The sequence below is a fragment of the Salmo salar genome, chromosome 02, assembly GCF_965601325.2.
Source record: "Salmo salar chromosome 02, fSalSal1, whole genome shotgun sequence".
Lineage (NCBI taxonomy): Eukaryota > Metazoa > Chordata > Actinopteri > Salmoniformes > Salmonidae > Salmo > Salmo salar.
This window is the reverse complement of record NC_138292.1, coordinates 21,553,457-21,577,500: the sequence shown is the minus strand read 5'-3', so window position 1 is coordinate 21,577,500 and position 24,044 is coordinate 21,553,457. Positions and strand designations below refer to the sequence as shown.

The 24,044-nt window shown below is 46.2% G+C and overlaps 1 protein-coding gene across 1 annotated transcript in view; it reads right to left on the bottom strand.

Moving 5' to 3' along the window:
- LOC106591967 (uncharacterized) overlaps positions 1 to 20,380 on the bottom strand; it is an 89,499-nt gene extending 69,119 nt beyond the window's left edge. Inside the window, exons 1-5 of the mRNA XM_045712846.2 lie at positions 20,061 to 20,380; positions 16,923 to 17,129; positions 8,061 to 8,327; positions 4,024 to 4,352; positions 762 to 876 (exon numbers count right to left, since the gene is read on the bottom strand). Of these exons, the coding sequence (XP_045568802.2) occupies positions 762 to 876; positions 4,024 to 4,352; positions 8,061 to 8,327; positions 16,923 to 17,129; positions 20,061 to 20,345 (1,203 nt within the window). The 5' untranslated portion in view covers positions 20,346 to 20,380. The remainder of the gene's footprint in view (positions 1 to 761; positions 877 to 4,023; positions 4,353 to 8,060; positions 8,328 to 16,922; positions 17,130 to 20,060) is intronic.
- Between the last annotated feature and the right edge of the window lie 3,664 nt (positions 20,381 to 24,044).

Sequence of the window (24,044 nt, the reverse complement as noted above, 5' to 3'; positions counted from 1 at the left end):
TCCTACTGTAAAGCCTGCGTTTGAAGTTTTTACCAACCAAAGACCATCATCCAAGCACACTGCAGCATACCAGAGGACACAAACAGATATAAAGGGAGACTGACTGCCAACTAATGTATGGAGATTGTACAGTGCTTATGGAGAAATCGGATGTCATTGTTTGAGAATAAAGGGAGAAGTTCAGCTGTCGAGAGGAGAAGTTCAGACAAAATAAGTAGTGAAAACTGAAACTAGAAGAAAATAACAACCATGGATAACGTGTGTGTGTGTGTGTGTGTGTGTGTGTGTGTGTGTGTGTGTGTGTGTGTGTGTGTGTGTGTGCATATGAGCGTGCGTGTTGGCTATATTGATCGTCAGCGAGGAGATGCTAAAACTCAAATAAAACTCAAGGAGACAAGAGAAAGTCAACACACGCAGCAGGAAGAAAGAAAGAGGCCAAACGGTCAGTGGTCAGTCTCTTCCCCTCCTCAGGCATGGATAACCACAGTGAACTTTACATGAACACAAACCTCTGTGACCTGCCCTTGCTTGCTGTTAAGTTAATATTGTGCTTGTTGACAAGGTTTGGCCAGTTCAAGTCACTCTAAATGATTTTCCATTGTACTAATCACCTGGACATCAAAACAACAGGAAATTGAAAAGATAATATCTGCAAATCTGCAACCAAATGGCCCTAAATGGAGCCATGCCTGTCACAGCACAACAACAGGAAGTGATGCCTGTCACAGTCACAACAACAGGAAGTGATGTAAGGTCCTTACATCCTCCCAGCCTTTGCCAGGTGTATAGGAGATGACTTCTAGGACAGGGTTGGCCAGGTAACCGTCACTGTCGAAAGAGTAGTCTCTGCCACCCAACGTGATGTTGTTGAAATACCTGACATTGGGAGACAGGGGGCGGGGTGAGGGGGGAGGGAGAGAGGGAGAAAGAGAGTCAGACGGTGCAGTGAGTGAGACTTCTGGGCCACAGATGAACTGCCCACTCAGATTTCTCATGTTAAAAAAAAATATGAAGTAACATTTTTCTCTGTAATTCTACTAACCACATAGACATTTTATGAAATTGGCTTTAGCTAGCCCAGATAGGTTCTCAATCTCATAACTAGCTCCCAAGAAGCCATTTCAGGCTGTTCATCAAGTTAAGCTAGCTTACCTAACTATCTTAGCTGGCACGCCTGCTGGCAAGGTTGACAGACTTTAGAAAAGCAAGCAATTACTAAATGTCCTGAACCCTCACATTCCTTTCAATTTAAGCAAAGATGCATAGAAGCATATTTAATTTCTTTAAAAAAAAAAACACCATTCAGGAGGATACAGACAGCTCAAGAGGTATGCTTAGATACTGCATGCATAAATATATAAAGTTGAAGTCTGAAGTTTACATACAGCTTAGCCAAATACATTTAAACTCAGTTTTTCACAATTCCTGACATTTAATCCTAGTAAAAATTCCCTGTCTTAGGTCAGTTAGGATCACCACTTTATTTTAAGAATTGCCTTTAAATTGTTTAACTTGGGTCAAACGTTTCGGGAAGCCTTCCACAAGCTTTCCACAATAAGCTGTGTGCATTTTGGCCCATTCCTCCAGACAGAGCTGGTGTAACTGAGTCAGGTTTGTAGGCCTCCTTGCTCACACACGCTTTTTCAGTTCTGCCCACACATTTTCTATAGGATTGAGGTCAGGGTTTGTGATGGCCACTCCAATACCTTGACTTTGTTGTCCTTATGCCATTTTGCCACAACTTTGGAAGTATGCTTGGGGTCATTGTCCATTTGGAAGACCCATTTGCAACCAAGCTTTAAATTCCTGACTGAGGTCTTGAGATGTTGCTTCAATATAGCCACATCATTTTCCATCCTCATGATGCCATCAATTTTGTGAAGTGCACCATCCCCTCCTGCAGCAAAGCACCCCCACAACATGATGCTGCCACCCCCGTGCTTCACGGTTGGGATGGTGTTCTTCAGCTTTTTGTTCCATTACACCAGAGGATATTTCTCCAAAAAGTACGATCTTTGTCCCCATGTGCGGTTGCAAACCGTAGTGTGGCTTTTGAGCAGTGGCTTCTTCCTTGCTGAGTGGCGTTTCAGGTCATGTCGATATAGGACTTGATTTACTGTGGGTATAGATACTTCTGTACCTGTTTCCTCCAGCATCTTCACAAGGTCCTTTGCTGTTGTTCTGGGATTGATTAGCACCTTTCGCACCACAGTACGTTCATCTCTAGGAGACAGAACACGTCTCCTTCCTGAGCGGTATGACGGCTGCGTGGTCCCATGGTGTTTATACTTGCATACTATTGTTTGTACAGATGAACGTGGTACCTTCAGGCATTTGGAAATTGCTCCCTAGGATGAACCAGACTTGTGGAGGTCTACAATTTATTTTCTGAGGTCTTGGCAGATTTCTTTTGATTTTCCCATGATGTCAAGCAAAGAGGCACTGAATTTGAAGGTAGGCCTTGAAATACATCCACAGGTACACCTCCAATTGACTCAAATGATGTCAATTAGCCTATCAGAACTTAAGCCATGGAATTTGGAATTTGGAATTTTCCAAGCTGTTTAAAGGCACAGTCAACTTAGTGTATGTAAACTTCTGACCCACTGGAATTGTGATACAGTGAATTATAAGTGAAATAATCTGTCTGTAAACAATTGTTGGAAAAATTACTTTTGTCATTGTCACGTCCTGACCATAGAGAGCTCTTATTTTCTATGGTAGAGTAGGCCAGGGTGTGACTGGTGGGTTTTCTAGTTATTATTTTCTGTGTGGGGTTCTAGTTTAGTTTTTCTATGTTTTGGTGATTTGTATGATTCCCAATTAGAGGCAGCTGGTTATCATTGTCTCTAAGTGGGGATCATACTTAAGTTGCATTTTTTCCACCTGTGGGTTATGGAATATTGTTTATGTGTAGTTGCATTGTCGTCACGTTTCGTTTATTCTTTATTATTTTTGTATTTTGTTAAGTTTCACTTTCTAATAAAGATGTGGAACGCTACTCACGCTGCGCCTTGGTCCGATCATTCCAACGAACGTGACAGTCATGCACAAAGTAGATGTCCTATCTGACTTGCAAAAACTATTGTTTGTTAACAAGAAATTTGTGGAGTGGTTGAAAAACGAGTTTTAATGACTCCAACCTAAGTGTATGTAAACTTCTGACTTCAACTGTATATATATATATATATATATATATATGAGAGAGAGAGAATTAAGCATAATGATTATGGCTCTGGATTGCAGGAAAAAGCTTTTTCAGGTATTTGAAAAATTCTAAATTCTCCAACTTCAGGACGAGGGGCCTAGTCCCCCTCCGGACCACCACCAGCCATCCTTTAGTACTTTGTGCCCCCTCCAATTTTTGGGGTACATGACACCCCTGCTGGGCCATGTAAAGGTCTGCAGATATTAAGCAAATATTACTGCCAGACCACAATTTGTCAGACATTACCAAACATCAGAGTGGTCAGTATGGATCTTTGAAGTGACACACCTGTATCCCCGGGGGCCTTGCGCAATCTCAACTTATTTTGTTAATAAAACAAGGCAGTTTTTATGACTGTTGCATCATCATGTCATCCCAGTGTATTTAGCTCATATGACAATAGATCATCAGAGAGAATCTTAGTAGAATGCAGTTCCAGCCAGTGAACAGCAGGCAGCAGTACGTAAGGTGCTATCTGTCATCGGTTGCTTTTCCTGTTCCCTATCTTCTCCATTTGGCTGTATCTTCTATTTGCATACCTAATCCTCTTTTTTTCAATCTATGTCATTTAGCAGACACTCTTATCCAGAGTGATTTACAGGAGCATTTAGGTTAAAGTGCCATTTTCAAGGGCACAGATTTTTCATCTAGTTGGCTTGGGGATTTGAACCAGCAAGCTTTTGGTTATTGGCCCAATGCTCTTAACCACTAGGCTATGTGCTGCCCTATGCAGGGCTTGTCTTCTTTACCCTCACCCCAACCACCTCCCATGCCCCCCCTTTTCCCCTCTCCTTCCATCCCTCCTCCCCCCTCACCTCATCCTCCCCCGCACCCTGTGTGTTTGATTGGCTTCCGTCATGCAGTTGGTGACAAAGTTTGGTCCCCCAGAGGCCCCATAGTCGCGACGCAGTGCCACCGCCCCATGGGTCAGTATGGACACGCCCCGGGCGATCCTCATGCGGGGCTTGTCCTTCCAGCCCTGCGGACGCACGGCGAACAGGGCCCTGGGGAGACCCTCCATGCCAAGGCCGGACAGGGCTGGCCCCACAGCGAACCACATGTGAGAGGGTCCAGCCTGACCTGCGGCCCAGGCTGCTTTAAACACCAGCTCAGCCTCCTCCTGGGAACAGTAGAGCAGACGTACCTGGTGGAGGGGAATACAGGGGAGGAGGACAGGAGATACATGGGTACATAGTGAGATAAGGGGTAAGGGGAATACAGGGGAGGAGGAGAGGGCAGATACATGGGTACATAGTGAGATAAGGGGAGACAGGGAGAGAGAGAGACAGAAGGCTGGAGAGAGAGTGGGAGAGGGGCAGTACAGCAGACATACCTGGTGGAGGGGAATACAGGGGAGGAGGAGAGGGCAGATACATGGGTACATAGTGAGATAAGGGGAGACAGGGAGAGAGAGAGACAGAAGGCTGGAGAGAGAGTGGGAGAGGGGCAGTACAGCAGACTACCTGGTGGAGGGGAATACAGGGGAGGAGGAGAGGGGAGATACATGGGTACATAGTGAGATAAGGGGTAAGGGGAGACAGGGAGAAAAAGAGACAAAAGGCTGGAGAGAGAGTGGGAGAGGGGCAGTACATCAGACTACCTGGAGGAGTGGAATACAGGGGAAGAGGAGGAGAGGGGGGAGACAGACATATACGATAGTGATATACGTAAAGGCCAAGGGTCAAGGGAGACAGAGAGGGGGAAGGGGAGGGAGAGACAGAGGTTGCTAGAGGAGGGGAAGAGGAGAGGAGAGATATACAGGTTATGTAGTGAGATTAGGGCCATGGGATATGGAGGCAGAGAGAGAGAGAGAGAGAGAGAGAGAGAGAGAGAGAGAGAGAGAGAGAGAAGGAGCAACAAGATTCTCCAATAGGGGAAAGACAAAGCTATACTAACTAGTGAGGTTAGGGTTAAAGGATAGAAGCTCGAAGGAGGACAGGAGGGAGAGAAGGCAGAAGGAGTAAGGGGGAGGGGAAGACAGGAGGAGTAAGGAGGAGGGAGAGAAGGCAAGCAGAGTAAGGAGGAGGGAGAGAGGCAGGAGGAGTAAGGAGGAGGGAGAGAAGACAGGAGAGTAAGGAGGAGGGAGAGAAGACAGGAGGAGTAAGGAGGAGGGAGAGAAGGCAGGATGAGTAAGGAGGAGGGGGGAGACAGGAGGAGTAAGGAGGAGGGGGAAGACAGGAGGAGTAAGGAGGAGGGGGAAGACAGGAGGAGTAAGGATGAGGGAGAGAAGACAGGAGGAGTAAGGAGGAGGGGAAGACAGGAGGTGTAAGGAGGAGGGGGAGAAGACAGGAAGAGTAAGGATGAGGGAGAGAAGACAAGAGGAGTAAGGAGGATGGGGAAGACAGGAGGAGTAAGGGGGAGGGGAGAAGACAGGAAGAGTAAGAATGAGGGAGAGAAGACAGGAGGAGTAAGGAGGATGGGGAAGACAGGAGGAGTAAGGAGGAGGGGGAGAAGACAGGAGGAGTAAGGAGGATGGGGAAGACAGGAAGAGTAAGGAGGAGGGGGAGAAGACAGGAGGAGTAAGGAGGATGGGGAAGACAGGAGGAGTAAGGAGGAGGGGGAGAAGACAGGAAGAGTAAGGAGGAGGGGGAGAAGACAGGAAGAGTAAGGAGGATGGGGAAGACAGGAGGAGTAAGGGGGAGGGAGAGAAGACAGGAAGAGTAAGGAGAGAAGTAAGAGCTGATGTTACTGCTGTGTTTATGAGCGTACTAATGACAGACAGTGGGGGATGACACATATATGTTAATGAGTTTGAGCATGATGAAGGGGGGAGACAATATGACAGTGGGGGGTAGAGAGAGAGAGACAGTTATGGAGAGAATGAGAGAAGGGAGGGGGTCTAAAGAGCAAACACACCTGAGGGAAAATGGGAGAGGTTGACATGTTATTAAAAGCATCAGAGTCTTGGGAGATAGGGAGGGAGGGGGGAGAGAGGGGGGAGAGAGGGAGAGCGGGAGGAACAGAAAGAGAGAGAACGGAGTACAGTATTGAGAAGGGATGTATCAAGCAGATTAGTCACTTGTGGGAGAAAAGGGGGGAGGAGAGAGGGAAGTGATGGGGGATGGGGAGAGAGGGAAGGGATGGCGGATGGGGGAGAAGAGAAAAAAGAGAGGAAGACATATTTTGGTAAAATCAGGCCCTGGGGAGATAAGATATATAGTAACAGCAGGGGTGTAGGGAGAGAGAGAGGAGAGAAAGAGAGAGCGATAGGGAGGGATGGATGGATGGAGAGAGAGAGGGAGGACGAGAGCACAGTAGATCACTCCAACAAAACCACAATTGCTGAGGAAGGGAGAAACAGGGTGGAGAAGGTTTTAAGGGGGTGAGATAGGGGAAACAGGGTTAAGTGAAATGCTGACTGATACAGTGAGAGAAACGGGAAAGGGGGACTAGCAGAATGGGAGAAGGGGGAGGGGGATAAACGTATAGGGTAGAATAGATAAGGACAGAGGAAGGAAAAAGAGTTATAGAGAGAGGCAGGGAGGAATGGAGTGGAGAAGACAGAGAGAATTGAGAATTTTGAGAATTGTGCCTTCATTGAATTTTGAACTGTAATGGCTTGGCAAAACAATCCAGGCCGGATGTCAATAAACCTCCAGTGAATTGGAGAGGAGGGAGAGGTAAAGAGAGAGAGGGAGATAGAGAGGGAGAGAAAGAGAGAGGGGGGAGAGAGAGAGAGAGAGAGAGAGAGAGAGAGCGAGCGAGAGAGAGAAATAGAGAGAGAGAGAGAGAGAGAGAGAGAGAGAGAGAGAGAGAGAGAGAGAGAGAGAGAGAGAGGGGGGGGGGGGAAAGAAAGAGAGAGCGAGAGAGTGACAGAGAGAAATGGAGAGGAAGAGAGCGCGAAATGGATATAAAGACAAATAAGCAGAGGCAGAAGCTGAAAGAGAGGGGGAGAAAGAGAGAACTATTTAAGTGGAAATGGACCCTGTGCACCTGCGTTAGCCCCACACACTGTTGAATACACATTGAGAGAGAAAAGGAAAAAAGTGGGACAAAAGTAGATAGAGTCTTTAATGCAAACACACACTGTCACTGAGCAGGCAGACACAAGCACTGATTATCACAGGGAGAGCGAGAAAGAGAGGGGAAAGACAGCGAGAAAATGAAAGAGAGTGGGTGAAGAGAGAGGGGAAGACAGAGGAGGGATGAGAGAGAGCAATAAGGGAGGGGAGAGAGAGAAGCAGAGAAAAAGGGAGGGTTAGGGTTAATGCATTGCGCATAGGCAGCCCGCTGCGGGCACTATGTTATATTAACAGTGACACCAGCCGAGAGGAGCCTAAGGAATCCAATACACACACACACACACACACACACACACACACACACACACACACACACACACACACACACACACACACACACACACACACACACACACACACACACACACACACACACACACACACACACACACACACACACACACAGGGAGACAGAGCTGCAGTGGCCATGCTGAGACATTTGAGACATTGAGACCCAGACTGAACCAACCCAACAGAGAGCAGTGTACTGTTCAGTACGTCTACAGGCAAAGAGACATGCTGCGGAGAGAGGGAGAATGAAGGAGGGAGGGAGGTATTCAGCTTGAGAGACAGTTTTGAAGAGAAAGGAAAATAGAATGAAGGAGCGAAGGGAGAGACAAAGAAAGGGCACACGCTAGTCATGAAGGGAGGGAGTGATGAGAAGAACAGAGGGATAGAGGAGAGAGAGGAGAGAGAACCACAGGGACAGAGGGAGAGAGGAAGAAGGAGGAGGAACCCGGCCAGCCAGCCACATGGAGTCTCATGGCCACTCAGTAACACTTCCTCCCCCCTTTCTCCACCTCCCTCCCCCTCCCTCCCCTCTGTCTCACCTGCGCCTCGTTCTCCTTGAGCAGCCTGCGTGTGCGCGCCCCTCCCGGGTCGTCCGTCACGTTCAGCATGACCACGCTCTTCTTCTCCCAGCCGATGAACGAGCCGTCCGTCAGGCCGTCCACCACCGACAGGAAGTCCTGGTAGCCATGGTGACGGGTGGACACCACTGAGAAGGTGGTCCAGTCGTACTCCTCTAGTATTTTGAAGATGACCTCCAGCTGGAGGCTGGTGGCTGAGCTGAACTGGAGGAAGATGGAGCCTGACTCCTGCAGTAGGGGAGCACACCTTAAAGTTCTATAGACACAGGCAGGCACACGGGACAGAACGCTGCCAAACAGGAAGCACAACATCAGCTTTCCTCCAGGAGGTCAGGGTCACGTTCAGTAGAGCACCTTCTCAACTTCAAAACAGTTCAACACGTTGCTGTTGTTTTTTTATCACTGAACGGGAGCCCTGTAATACCTCCGTTTCACAACGTTTTCTCCCGTTTTACACCTTCTGAACACAACCCAGCATTGAGGATGAAGGGGTTTTCTGGGGTTCTGATTTGGTTAGGATTATGGTTAGGATTTGGGTTGGGTAAACTGATCCTACAGTGTAGATATCTGTCTATGGGTAAACTCTGCCCAGAGCCAGAATGCAGCCCATAGGTGTTTAGAATAAGCCTCACTGGTAAATTGACCCCAATTAATATATGAATAGCAAATATGTTAGCATGCCATATTATCGCAATCCCTAACCCACTAACTATTTTTGAAGAATTCTAAACATTCATCAATCCAGATCTAGCAGGGGATGATGTCTTTAAGGATTTAGAGACAGTAAGCTGATCCTAGATCTACACTGCCTTCTGAAATATTCAGACCCCTTGACATTTTCCTCATCAATCTACACACAATACCCCATAATGACAAAACAAAAACAGGTTTTAAGAATTTTACACATTAATAAAAAATAAAAAACAGAAATAGCTTACTTACATAAGTATTCAGACCCTTTGCTATGAGACTCGAAATTGCTTTGTCATTATGTGGTATTGTGTGTAGATTGATGAGGGAAAAAAACGATTTAATAAATTTTAAAATAAGGCTGTAACGTGTCAAAATGTGGAAAACCTCAAGGGGTCTGAATACTTTCTGAATGCACTGTATTCCTATGGGCAACTTCTATCCGGAGTTTAGAGAGCAGTTAAAGAGAGCAGCCCATCTCTACAAAGAACTACAACTCCCATGACTATCCTGTGTGTGTTCAGGGTGAGGAGGCATACTGTGTGTGTTCAGGGTGAGAAGGCATACTGGGGGTTGAAGTTTTCATGGGACAGCTGCAGTGGTAGTGCAACTGCAGGCTAAAACACAGAAGATGATTGTTGAGTGAAGTCTCCAATGACAGCTGGAACTAGTCTTTTCCACAGATTTGGATTATATTTAGATGAGAGTGTGTGTGTGTGTGTGTGTGTGTGTGTGTGGGGTGGGGGGGTGGGGGGGGGGGGGGGGTCTTCAAAGGAAGATCATCAAAGAGGTTTGAATGCATTCCTCAGGAGTAAAACAGTTATTTGTAAAAACAAATGTATTGGTGTTGTTTTTTCTAGCTACTAGGCAGGATGCATGTCTGAAACGTTTTAATTTACACACATATACTGTAAATAACGTAACCCCCCCAAATCAAGTGAACTAGATAATGAACAAAAGTGAAATAATCAATATAAAATTAACAGTAAACATTACACTCAGAGGAATTATGACATTTCATATGCCATATTATGGCTATATACAGTGTTATAACGATGTGCAAATAGTGAAAGTACAAAATGGAAAAATAAATCTACATAAATATGGGTTGTGTACTGTATGTTCTCTTTCTCTATCTCTCTCCCATCCACACACACACACATACACACACATAGAGTTGTGACGCATCAGAGGGACAGCTGTAGTAGCAGCCCAGTTTGGTGCCATTTACAGATCAAACACAGCAGTGTCTCAGGATGTCTGACTCAGTTTCTTATAGCACACTGTCCCCAACACCAACCCCTATACCCCAACATCAATCCTATACCCCAACCACTATACTCCAACCTTATACCCCAACCCCTATGTCCAAACCCCTATACCCCAACCCCTATACTCCAACATCAATCCTATACCCCAACCACTATACCCCAACGTTATACCCCAACCCCTATACCCAAACCCCTATACCCCAACCACTATACCCCAACACCAACCCTAAACCCAAAACCCTATACCCCAACCACTATACCCCAACACCAACCCTATACCCCAACCCCTATACCCCAACATAAACTCTATGCCCCAACCACTATACCCCAACCTTATAACCCAACCCCTAAACCCCAACCACTATACCCCAACACCAACCCTATACCCCAGCCACTATACCCCAACCCCTATACCCAACCCCTATACCCCAACACCAACCCAATTACCCCAACCCCTATACCCCAACAGCAACCCTATACCCCAACCCCAATACTCCAACACCAACCCTATACCCCAACTTTATACCACAACACCTGTACCCCAAAACCAACCCTATATCCCAACCCCTATGCCCAAACCCCTATACCCCAACCCCTATACCCCAACCCCTATACCCCAACACCAACCCAATTACCCCAACCCCTACCAACCCTATACCCCAACCCCTATAAGCCAACAACAACCCTATACCCCTACCCCTATACCCAAACACCAACCCTATACCCCAACTTTATACCACAACCCCTATACCCCAAACACTATACCCCAACACCAACTCCATACCCCAACCTTATACCCAACCCTTATACCCCAACCACTATACCCCAACACCAACCCTATACCCCAACCATTATACCCCAACCATTATACCCCAACCCCTATATCCCAACAACAACCCTATACCTCAACCCCTATACCTCAACCTAACCCAACCCCTATATCCCAACAACAACGCTATACCTCAACCCCTATACCTCAACCTAACCCAACCCCTATACCCCAACCCTATACCCCAACACCAAACCTATACCCCAACACCAACCCTATACCCCAACCCTATACCCCAACACCAAGCCTATATCCCAACACCAACCCTATACCCCAACACCAACCCTATATTCCAACACCAACTCTATACCCCAACACCAACCCTATACCCCAACCCCTATATCTCAAACTAACCCAACCCCTATACCCCAACCCTATACCCCAACACCAACCCTATACCCCAACCCTATACCCCAAAACCAACCCTAAACCGCAACACCAACCCTATACCACAACCCTATACCCCAACACCAACCCTATATCCCAACACCAACCTTATACCCCAACACCAAACCTATACCCCAACCCGACACTATACCCCAAAAACCAACCGAACACCAACACCAACCCTATACACCAACACCAATCCTATACCCCAACACCAACCCTATACCTTAACCCCTATACCTCAACCTAACCCAACCCCTATAGCCCAACCCTATACCCCAACACCAACCCTATACCCCAACACCAACCCTATACCGCAACCGTATACCCCAACACCAACCCTATACCCCAACCCTATACCCCAACACCAACTCTATACCCCAACACAAACCCTATACCCCAACCCTATACCCCAACACCAACCCTATACCCCAACACCAACCCTATACCCCAACCCTATACCCCAACATCAACCCTATACCCCAACACCAACCCTATACCCCAGCACCAACCCTATACCCCAACACCAACCCTATACCCCAACCCAACCCTATACCCCAAAACCAACCCAACACCAACCCTATACCCCAACACCAACCCTATACCCCAACCCAATACCACAACACTAACCATATACCCCAACACCAACCCTATACCCCAACCCAACCCTATATCCCAACACCAACCCTATACCCCAACCCAACCCTATACCCCAAAACCAACCCAACCCCTATACCCCAACACCAACGCTATATCCCAACACTATACATCAACCTAACCCAACCCCTATACCCCAACCCTATACCCCAACACCAACCCTATACCGCAACCCTATACCCCAACACCAACCCTATATCCCAAAACCAACCCTATACCCCAACCACTATACCTCAACCTAACCCAACCCCTATACCCCAACCCTATTCCCCAACACCAACCCCTATACCCCAACACCAACCCTATATCCCAACACCAACCCTATACCCCAACACCAACCCTATACCCCAACCACTATACCTCAACCTAACCCAACCCCTATACCCCAACCCTATTCCCCAACACCAACCCCTATACCCCAACACCAACCCTATATCCCAACACCAACACCAACCCTATACCCCAACACCAACCCCTATACCCCAACACCAACCCCTATACCCCAACACAAACCCTATACCCCAACACCAACACCAACCCTATACCCCAACCCAACCCTGTACCCCAACCCAACCTACACCCCAAAACCAACCCAACACCAACACCAACACCAACCCTACACCAACACCAACCCAACCCCTATACCCCAACACCAACTCCATACCCCAACCCCTATACCGCAACCCAACACCTATACCCCAACACCAACCCTATACCTCAACCCAACTCAACCCCTATACCCCAACACCAACCATATACCTCAACCCAACCCAAACCCTATACCCTACTACCAACCATATACATTGAGGGAAAAAAGTATTTGATCCCCTGCTGATTTTGTACGTTTGCCCAATGACAAAGAAATGATCAGTCTATAATTTTAATGGTAGGTTTATTTCAACAGTGAGAGACAGAATAACAACAAAAAAATCCAGAAAAACGCATGTCAAAAATGTTATAAAATGATTTGCATTTTAATGAGGGAAATAAGTATTTGACACCTCTGCAAAACATGACTTAATACTTGGTGGCAAAACCCTTGTTGGCAATCACAGAGGTCAGACGTTTCGTGTAGTTGGCCACCAGGTTTGCACACATCTCAGGAGGGATTTTGTCCCACTCCTCTTTGCAGATCTTCTCCAAGTCATTAAGGTTTCGAGGCTGACGTCTGGCAACTCGAACCTTCAGCTCCCTCCACAGATTTTCTATGGGATTAAGGTCTGGAGTCTGGCTAGGCCACTCCAGGACCTTAATGTGCTTCTTCTTGAGCCACTCCTTTGTTGCCTTGGCCGTGTGTTTTGGGTCATTGTCATGCTGGAATACCCATCCACGACCCATTTTCAATGCCCTGGCTGAGGGAAGGAGATTCTTACCCAAGATTTGACGGTACATGGCCCCGTCCATCGTTCCTTTGATGCGGTGAAGTTGTCCTGTCCGCTTAGCAGAAAAACACCCCCAAAGCATAATGTTTCCACCTCCATGTTTGACGGTGGGGATGGTGTTCTTGGCAGCATTCCTCCTCCTCCAAACACGGCGAGTTGAGTTGATGCCAAAGAGCTCCATTTTGGTCTCATCTGATCACAACACTTTCATCCAGTTGTCCTCTGAATCATTCAGATGTTCATTGGCAAACTTCAAACGGGCATGTATATGTGCTTTCTTGAGCAGGGGGACCTTGCGGGCGCTGCAGGATTTCAGTCCTTCATGGCGTAGTGTGTTACCAATTGTTTTCTTGGTGACTATGGTCCCAGCTGCCTTGAGATCATTGACAAGATCCTCCCGTGTAGTTCTGGGCTGATTCCTCACCGTTCTCATGATCATTGCAACTCCACGAGGTGAGATCTTGCATGGAGCCCCAGGCCGAGGGAGATTGACAGTTCTTTTGTGTTTCTTCCATTTGCGAATAATCGCACCAACTGTTGTCACCTTCTCACTAAGCTGCTTGGCGATGGTCTTGTAGCCCATTCCAGCCTTGTGTAGGTCTACAATCTTGTCCCTGATATCCTTGGAGAGCTCTTTGGTCTTGGCCATGGTGGAGAGTTTGGAATCTGATTGATTGCTTCTGTGGACAGGTGTCTTTTATACAGGTAACAAGCTGAGATTAGGAGCACTCCCTTTAAGAGTGTGCTCCTAATCTCAGCTCGTTACCTGTATAAAAGACACCTGGGAGCCAGAAATCTTTCTGATTGAGAGGGGGTCAAATACTTATTTCCCTCATTAAAATGCAAATCAATTTATAAAATTTTTGACATGCGTTTTTCTGGATTTTTTTGTTATTCTGTCTCTCACTGTTGAAATAAACCTACCATTAAAATTATAGACTGATCATTTCTTTGTCAGTGGGCAAACGTACAAAATCAGCAGGGGATCAAGTACTTTTTTCCCTCACTGTACCTCAACCCAACCCCTATACACCAACACCAACCTTATACCTCAATCTAACCCCAACCCCTATACAAAACCCAACACCTATACCCAGAACCAACCCAAACCCTATACCCCAACTCAAACACCAACCCTATACATCAACCTAACCCCAACCCAACCCCTATATCCCTACCCAACTCTTAGAAAAAAGGGTTCCGAAAGGGTTCTTCGGCTGACCCCATAGAATATCCCTTTTTGGTTCCAGGTAAAACTATTTTTGGTTCCAGGTAGAATTCTTTTGGGTTCCAGGTAGAACTGTTTTGGGTTCCCTCTGTGGAAAGAGTTCTATATTGAACTCAAAAGGGTTCTACCTGGAACCAAAAGGGTTCTTCAAAGGGTTCTCCGATGGGGACAGCTGAAAACCCCTTATAAGTTCTAGATAGCAATTTTTTTTCTGAGAGTGTATACCCCAACACCAACCCAACCCCTATACCCCAACCCATCCTCCACACCCATACCTAATCCCTATCCCAGCCCAGACCCCCTGTCCTCCCTCCAGCAGCTACCAATCATGATTCTGAGCATTCCGCATCCTCATATGCATCCCAGGATTATGGTCAATTCTCGGTCACTACAAGAGATCAATTGAAATACAGTTCTGCAATATTGTTCTTCATGTACTTCAAGTACTTCATGAATTGACTGAATTGAAATTGATTATTTGAACTCCCCATCCATCCAGTTCAAACCAGGCTAAATGATAGATGAAGGGGAGAGAGAGATGGTGGGGAGAAAGAGATGGTGGGGAGAGAGATATGAGGGAGAGAGAGATGGAGGGGAGAGAGAGATATGGAGGGGAGAAGGAGGGGAGGGAGAGAAAGAGAAATAGAGAGCGAGAAAGAGAGAGCGAAAGAGAGAGAGAGAAAGAGAGAGAGATGGGACACGGGTGTAAGGTCTGTGAAGCTTGCTGAGTGAGACCAGGTGGCAGGATCATCCACTTAATCCTACCAGAGATTTCGCTCTCTAACCCTGAATCTCTCTCTCTAACCCTGATTCTCTCTCTCTCTCTAACCCTGATTCTATCTCTCTCTCTCTCTAACCCTGAATCTATCTCTCTCTAACCCTTAATCTCTCTCTCTAACCCTGAATCTCTTTCTCTCTCTAACCCTGAATCTCTTTCCCTCTCTAACCCAGAATCTCTCTTTTTAACCCTGAATCTTTCTATAACCCTGAATCTCTCTCTATAACCCTGAATCTCTCTCTCTAACCCAGAATCTCTCTCTCTAACCCAGAATCTCTCTCTCTAAACCTGAATCTCTCTCTCTAACCCAGAATCTCTCTCTCTAACCCTGAATCACTTTCTCTGTCTAACCCTGAATCTCTCTCTCTCTATTACCCTTGATCTCTCTCTCTAACCCTGAATCTCTCTCTCTAACCCTGAATATCTCTTTCAAACCTTGAATCTCTCTCTATAACCCTTAATCTCTCTTTCTAACCCTGAATCGCTCTCTATAACCCCGAATCTCTCTCTATAACCCTGAACCTCTCTCTATAACCCTGAATCTCTCTTTCTAACCCTGAATCTCTCTCTATAACCCTGAACCTCTCTTTCTAACCCTGAATCTCTCTCTATAACCCTGAATCTCTCTTTCTAACCCTGAATCTCTCTCTATAACCCTGAATCTCTCTTTCTAACCCTGAATCTCTCTCTATAACCCTGAATCTCTCTTTCTAACCCTGAATCTCTCTCTATAACCCTGAACCTCTCTTTCTAACCCTGAATCTCTCTCTATAACCCTGAATCTCTCTTTCTAACCCTGAATCTCTCTCTATAACCCTGAATCTCTCTTTCTAACCCTGAATCTTTCTCTATAACCCCGAATCTCTCTTTCTTACCCTGTACCACCCACTTCTTGCTGTCTACAATGCTCTGACTGGGCTGAAACAGTGAATGCTGGAACCCTGACCTGTTCACCGGACGTGCTACCTGTCCCAGACCTGCTGTTTTCAACTCTCTAGAGACAGCAGGAGCGGTAGAGATACTCTCAAAGATCGGCTATGAAAAAGCCAACTGACACTTACTCTTGTGTTACTGACTTGTTGCACCCTCGACAACAACTATGATTATTATTATTTGACCATGCTGGTCATTTATGAACATTTGAACATCTTGGCCATGTGCTGTTATAATCTCCACCCGGCACAGCCAGAAGAGGACTGGCCACCCCTCATAGCCTGGTTCCTCTCTAGGTTTCTTCCTAGGTTTTGGCCTTTCTAGGGAGTTTTTCCTAGCCACCGTGCTTCTACACCCGCATTGCTTGCTGTTTGGGGTTTTAGGCTGGGTTTCTGTACAGCACTTTGAGATATTAGCTGATGTAAAAAGGGCTATATAAATACATTTGATTTGATTTGATTTGAATGACCTCAACCCTCAAACTTTCACACAGGCACGCACAAACACACATTCTCTTCTCACCTCCATACCTGTGGCTTCCTACCCAGCCCTGCTCACCATCCTACAGGCATGATGGGTCTCTCTCTCTCTCTCTCTCTCTCTCTCTCTCTCTCTCTCTCTCTCTCTCTCTCTCTCTCTCTCTCCATCCCCTCACTCCACCTCCATACCTGTTGCATCCTCCCCAGCCCTGCTCCTCCTCCTACAGCCACTATGGGTAGTCCAGTCTGGGCAGAGACAAACTCTAACATGGGGGCCAGGGGTCCCCAGGCGGTGGGTGGTGGCCTCTCCTCCTCGTAGACCAGGCCCTGTAGGGGCCTCGCTGCCAGCAGGTCACACAGCTGGGACAGCAGAGTCTTAGGACTACTGTCATTCACCTGAAGAGGAAGTCATGACAGGGATAGGTTAGCTTGCATTACACACGGACTACAACATGATCTGAGGACTACAGGCATTCACCTACAGAGGACACATGAACACATGGTAACAACAATACATATATAGAGAAAGACTTCGTGAAACTTTTTGTGAGAAAGCAGATAAACAACAGTAAGGGACAGTACAGTGTCTTACCACTACTATCAATGAGAGAGAAATCAAAGAGAGTGATAGAACAGAAAACAGAGACAGACAGGTGTACAGATGGACTACTGTCGTTCATCTGGAGACGGAGCCATGATGAGTAAGATTACATTACAATGTATGGTGAACACATTGGCGGTGTTGATTATACCCATACTAGCGTACTACATACTTAAACTCCATACTATTCACTCACCGTTGCATTCTATTTTGCATGTACCGTTTAGTAAAAAGTATGCAGTATGCCACAGCTGCAACTCTGTAGCGGCTCCTGATTGGCTGAGTAGGTGGGGCGGGGTAGAGTGTGGTTGGATATTTTCCAAATTCAACAGACATGCATTACATTAACCAGCCTGATAATAGTTCATTTCCAATTCGATTAATTTCTCTAAAGTCTGAGTAAAATAGGAATGGAGTTATAGGCCTACTCAGGTTGCTTATAGGAAGACTATCACATTAGACCTACACCGTAGTGGACCATATAGCCAATCTATCCTGTTTAAAAAGGACTGAAGACAGAAACAGATTTGGTTCCGTTTCAACATAGTTATTAGTGAAACCAAAGTGTTGTAGCATATAATAATGAAATCAAACAGCCTAGTAGTGCACACAAACGTTTAAAATGTTCAAATCAAAGGCCTATTGCACATAAAACGTGGACAGTTGGGTGCATGCAAATTCAGAACTGCTGGACAGCACCATAATAAACTAAAGTACTGATCATTGAGAACAAGATGAAGGCTTGATCCATTAATTAAATAGATAGCCACGCCTACAACACTAAAACAATCCATATGTTCAAATCAAAAGGCCTGATTAATATGACATCAATAACGCAGCCACATCCCAAGTCCCTGGTGCCTACACATTCACAAATCAAAAGATGGTTTAGTATTTAGTTTAAAAGCTCTGACTAAGGCCAAGAGAACAAGAAACACTTTCAATGAGAAAACAGAAATGCACTTTGGGGAAAAAAAGGGGGAAAAAAGACTCACATTTTCAAAAATGTAGCCTACGATGCAATGCTCCTGATCATTTTAAGGAGAACAAAAACGACGTATCTTACATTTAAACACCACCGCAGAAGCTTCAAGCATATTCCCAATGAAGTAGCCAAGTGTGGTTGTTTGGCTACTTGAAGAGAACTAGGGCCTATTAATCGCAGCCCACCTCTTCCAGTGCATTGTTGGAAAAGTGTGCAGAGAATTCTAGTAGATGAAGTGCTGAAATGAGTATAACATCCTGGCATTTAAACCATACTCGATTTTCTAAATGTTGCATAGTATAATTAAACATTTTATTTTCGCATACTTAGAATGCGTCATGCGTGATTGAGTTGTTTCCCGCTATATGTTGATTTCTGTTGCACATCCCCATTGCTAATTGATCAGCTGTTAAAGCTGAAATGAGTATGACATCCGGGCATTTAAAGTATACTCGATATTCGAAATGTCGCACACTATTAAACTGAATTTCTTCACATACTCAAACGGCCTGCTATTTAGGATGCAAGTCTGGGTATTCAGACACCACCAGTGTGTGAAATCACAAAAACACACACAAAGAGTAGAAGGATAAGACACAGGAAGCAGGGAAACAGACAGACAGGGTCTGAGGCCTGAAGTGTCCCTCTCTTACCTGGGGTGAAGTAATGACAAGGCTATCGGTTAGATAGAGTTTAATGACAAGGCTATCGGTTAGATAGAGTTTAATGACAATGCTATCGGTTAGATAGAGTTTAATGACAAGGCTATCAGTTACATAGAGTTTAATGACAAGGCTATCGGTTAGATAGAGTTTAATGACAAGGCTATCGGTTAGATAGAGTTTAATGACAAGGCTATCGGTTAGATAGAGTTTAATGACAAGGCTATCGGTTAGATAGAGTTTAATGACAAGGCTATCGGTTACATAGAGTTTAATGACAAGGCTAACGGTTACATAGAGTTTAATGACAAGGCTATCGGTTAGACAGAGTTTAATGACAAGGCTATCGGTTAGATAGAGTTTAATGACAAGGCTATCGGTTACATAGAGTTTAATGACAAGGCTAACGGTTACATAGAGTTTAATGACAAGGCTATCGGTTAGACAGAGTTTAATGACAAGGCTATCGGTTACATAGAGTTTAATGACAAGGCTATCGGTTACATAGAGTTTAATGACAAGGCTATCGGTTACATAGAGTTTAATGACAAGGCTATCGGTTACATAGAGTTTAATGACAAGGCTATCGGTTACATAGAGTTCATGCAATGGTAGAAGAGCAGGTGAATTAAGGAAACACTTTCAGTTATTCTTATTTAGACACAACAGCATGACGTCTCTTCACCTTAATACAGGTTAGCACTGTGGCTCCTATAGTCCTAGATCTATAGTACTGACAGTATGACATAGAGTTGGCTATATAACATGTGTCTCAGATAAGGATTGGGCCTTAGATGAATGTAATCCATTATTCCATTACTATGATGACTCTAAACCCTAAACAAGCCAGCTCTGACCCTTGAATCCATCGCTGTCTTCCTATTCCACCCTCACTGTGTTCCCTGGACCCCCCCAACACCACCACATCACCCCTACATTTTCCCCTTATAATAATCATAATACATGGTACTTATATTTGGCCCAATCCATTAGCGTCAGGTTAAGGTTCAGGCTGTAATGAATGGATCCATTATCCCCATTACTACTATTACCCCCAGAACAGCACAGTCTTGTCTCACCTGGAGCCAGATGACGTTAGCAGAGCCCCACTGGGTGATCACGCTCTCCCCCAGGGAGCTGTGTGCCCGGCCAAACCCAGGGTAGAGCACCCTTCCCCCGGGCCCGGCCGCCGCCTCTACCTGCACGCTGGCCCCCGCGTGGATCACAGCGATGTTGAAGTTCATTATAGTCCCCGGGTCTCTCTCCCGCTCCCGGGGGCGGAGCAAGAGGTGTGGGGAGGGCGTGACCGGTCCTGCCCACTCCGCCAGGGCCAATAGGAGAGAGAGGGTGGGTATGGCGACCATTGCAATAGATCAACCAACCATGGAGGGGGGAGGGGGCGGAGGGGTGGGGGGGAGGGGCGAAGCTGTAAAGCGCACAGAGAGAGGGTGCCTATGAGAGAGAAAGAGACAGAGAGAGAGAACGAGAGAGACAGAGACAGAGAGAGAGAACGAGAGAGAGAGAGAGAGAGAGAGAGAGAGAGAGAGAACGAGAGAGAAGATATTGAGGAGTTTAGAAGACTTAGATGTTCTTGCAACATTCTCCCAGAATTGTAAGTTTGTTCACATCAGGAATTGCCTACACAGAGGGTGCAAAGCAAAGAGACCGAGAGGGATGGAGAGAGACGGGGGAGGGAGAACGAGAGGGAGAGGAGGAGAGCGAGAGTGTAATGGATTCTGAATCCAATCATGGGGTAATATAAGTTAGCTTTGGCTGGAGTAATACTGGAACAGCAATACGGTATAGAGAAGGGGAACAAACAATGGAGAGAGAGAGATGAGGAAAAGATGGAGGGTGGGGGCAGAGGGAGAGGGAAGATGAAATAGGTGCTATTTAGGCTACAGGCTGAGAAGAAACAATATGAGCGAGAAGGGAAATAGAAAGGAGGGAGCGAGGGAGAAAGGAAGAGAGAGAGAGAGAGAGAGGGCGAGAGAGAGAGAGAGAGAGAGAGGGAGGGAGGGAGGGAGGGAGGGAGGGAGGGAGGGAGGGAGGGAGGGAGGGAGGGAGGGAGGAGGGAGGGAGGGAGGGAGGGTAAATAGCAGACAGAGACAAAGATAGGGGTGGAGGTGGTTATTGTACTGCATGAATGATAACAACAATTAAGATCACTGCAAAACACGCACACACACACACACACACACACACACACACACACACACACACACACACACACACACACACACACACATAATAATAGAGAGAGCTATAGGGGTTAATGCAGTCTACACACAATGATACACGCAAACAATCATACAAGAAGATAATGATTGCATGAGAGATAGCAAATAATTTTCAATTTACTTCCTGTGCCAACCTCCCTCCCTTCCACTCTCTGCTTCAACCTCCCCCTCACTTATCTCTCTCACCCCATCACCTCCTCTCTCTCTCGCTCTCTTTCTCTCTCTCTCACTCAGTTTTTCATGAATTCAGGTGCTAACACAATTTCTTTGATTAACAGGGCTTGCTGACATGATATTCTCCCTTTCTCCCTCTATCCCCTCCCTTCCTCTCCCTCCATTTCACAGTGTCTGTTCTTTGACCCTGACGAGTCCTTTGGAAGAAATAGGGAAGGTGAAAAAAAGAGGAGAGGAGGAAGGGACTGGAAGAATGAAAGACAGACAGAGAAAGAAAGAGAGAGAGACGGGTAGAAATGCCGTCTGGGTAGAAATGCCGTCTGTTGATAGAAGGTAAATAGAGGGAACATGAGTGAGTGAGAGGAGGACGGGTAGAGGAGAGGAAACAGGGGACTAAAGAGGGAATGAAGGGGGAGAGGAGCGGAGGGATAAAATATGGGGGAGAGCAGGAAAGAGAGAAATATTGATTACCATGATGTGTATACGTGTTTGGCCTAAACAAGCACACTGTCAAACCTGAGGTCTTGACTGACAGGGTGTGTGTGTGTTTTTGTGTGTGCGTATACATGGTGTGCAAGCACATGTGTGTGTAAGAGAGAGATCAAATCAAATCAAATGTTATTAGTCACATGCGCCGAATACAACAATACAGTGAAATGCTTACTTACAAGCCCCTAACCAACAACACAGTTTAAAAAGAATAAGAAATAAAAGTAACAATTAGTTAAAGAGCATCAGAAAAAAAGCAATAGTGAGACTATATACAGGGGGTACAGGTACAGAATCAATGTGCGGGGGGCACCGGTTAGTCAAAGTAATATGTACATGTAGGTAGAGTTATTAAAGTGACTATGCATAGATAATAACAGAGAGTAGCAGCGGCGTAAAAGAAAGGGGGGGGGGGGGGGGCAATGCAAATAGTCTGGGTAGCCATTTGATTAGATGTTCAGGAGTCTTATGGCTTGGGGGTAGAAGCTGTTTAGAAGCCTCTTGGACCTAGACTTGGCGCTCCGGTACCTCTTGCCGTGCTGTAGCAGAGAGAACAGTCTATGACTTGGGTGGCTGGAGTCTTTGACAATTTTTAGGGCCTTCCTCTGACACCGCCTAGAGGTCCTGGATGGCAGGAAGCCATCAGGCCCCAGTGATGTACTGGGCCGTCGCACTACCCTCTGTAGTGCCTTGCGGTCGGAGGCCGAGCTGTTGCCATATCAGGTAGTGATGCAACCAGTCAGGATGCTCTCAATGGTGCAGCTGTAGAACCTTTTGAGGACCTGAGGACCCATGACAAATCTTTTCAGTCTCCTGATGGGGAATAGGTTTTGTCGTGCCCTCTTCACGACTGTCTTGGTGGGCTTGGACCATGTTAGTTTGTTGGTGATGTGGACACCAACAGCCCCGTCCACTACAGCCCCGTTGATGAGAATGGGGCTGTGCTCGCTCCTCCTTTTCCTGAAGTCCACAATCATCTCCTTTGTCTTGATCACGTTGAGGGAGAAGTTGTTGTCCTGGCACCAAACGGCCAGGTCTCTGACCTCCTCCCTATAGGCTGTCTCGTCGTTGTCGGTGATCAGGCCTACCACTGTTGTGTCATCGGCAAACTTAATGATGGTGTTGGAGTCATGCCTGGCCGTGCAGTCATGAGTGAACAGGGAGTACAGGAGGGGCTGAGCACGCACCCCTGAGGGGCCCCTGTGTTGAGGATCAGCGTGGCGAATGTGTTGTTACCTACCCTTACCACCTGGGGGCAGCCCGTCAGGAAGTCCAGGGTCCAGTTGCAGAGGCAGGTGTTTAGTCCCAGGGTCCTTAGCTTATTGATGAGCTTTGAGGGCACTATGATGTTGAATGCTGAGCTGTAGTCAATGAATAGTATTCTCACATAGGTGTCCTTTTGTCCAGGTGGGAAAGGACAGTGTGGAGTGCAATAGAGATTTCATCATCTGTGGATCTGTTAGGGTGGTATGCAAATTGGAGTGGGTGTAGGGTTTCTGAGATAATGGTGTTGATGTGAGCCATGACCAGATGAGAGAGATGAGATGAGATGAGAGAGATGAGATGAGAGAGATGAGATGAGAGATGAAAGATGAGATGAGATGAGAGATAAGATATGAGATGAGAGATGAGAAATGAGATGAGATGAGAGATGAGAGAGATGAGATGAGAGATGAAAGATGAGATGAGAGATGGGATGAGAGATGAGAGATGAGATGAGAGATGAGAGAGATGAGATGAGAGATGAGATGAGAGATGAGAGAGATGAGATATGAGAGATGAGATGAGAGAGATGAGATGAGAGATGAGAGAGATGAGATGAGAGATGAGAGAGAATGAAAGATGAAGAGTGGTGGTGAACAACTAACCGTCATTTCTTTTTTTGGGGGGGGGGGGTTATTAAACAACTAATTGACTGACATCAGTTCAATTACTGTAGATAGAAATCTAATAATTCACGAGAGAAATCTGAGAAATCAAGTCAAGAACTATGTGGGACGCTGGGCTGACGGGAGTTGTAGTTTTCATTAAGAAAATATTCAACCAATTTTTTACGACTCAGAGATGGATCAGAGAGGAAGAGGCGAAGTGAGAGGTTTTACTCTCTCCAAAATCTGTCCAAAATAAGCCCTATGCCTTTCTATGGGCTTATTTTGGTCC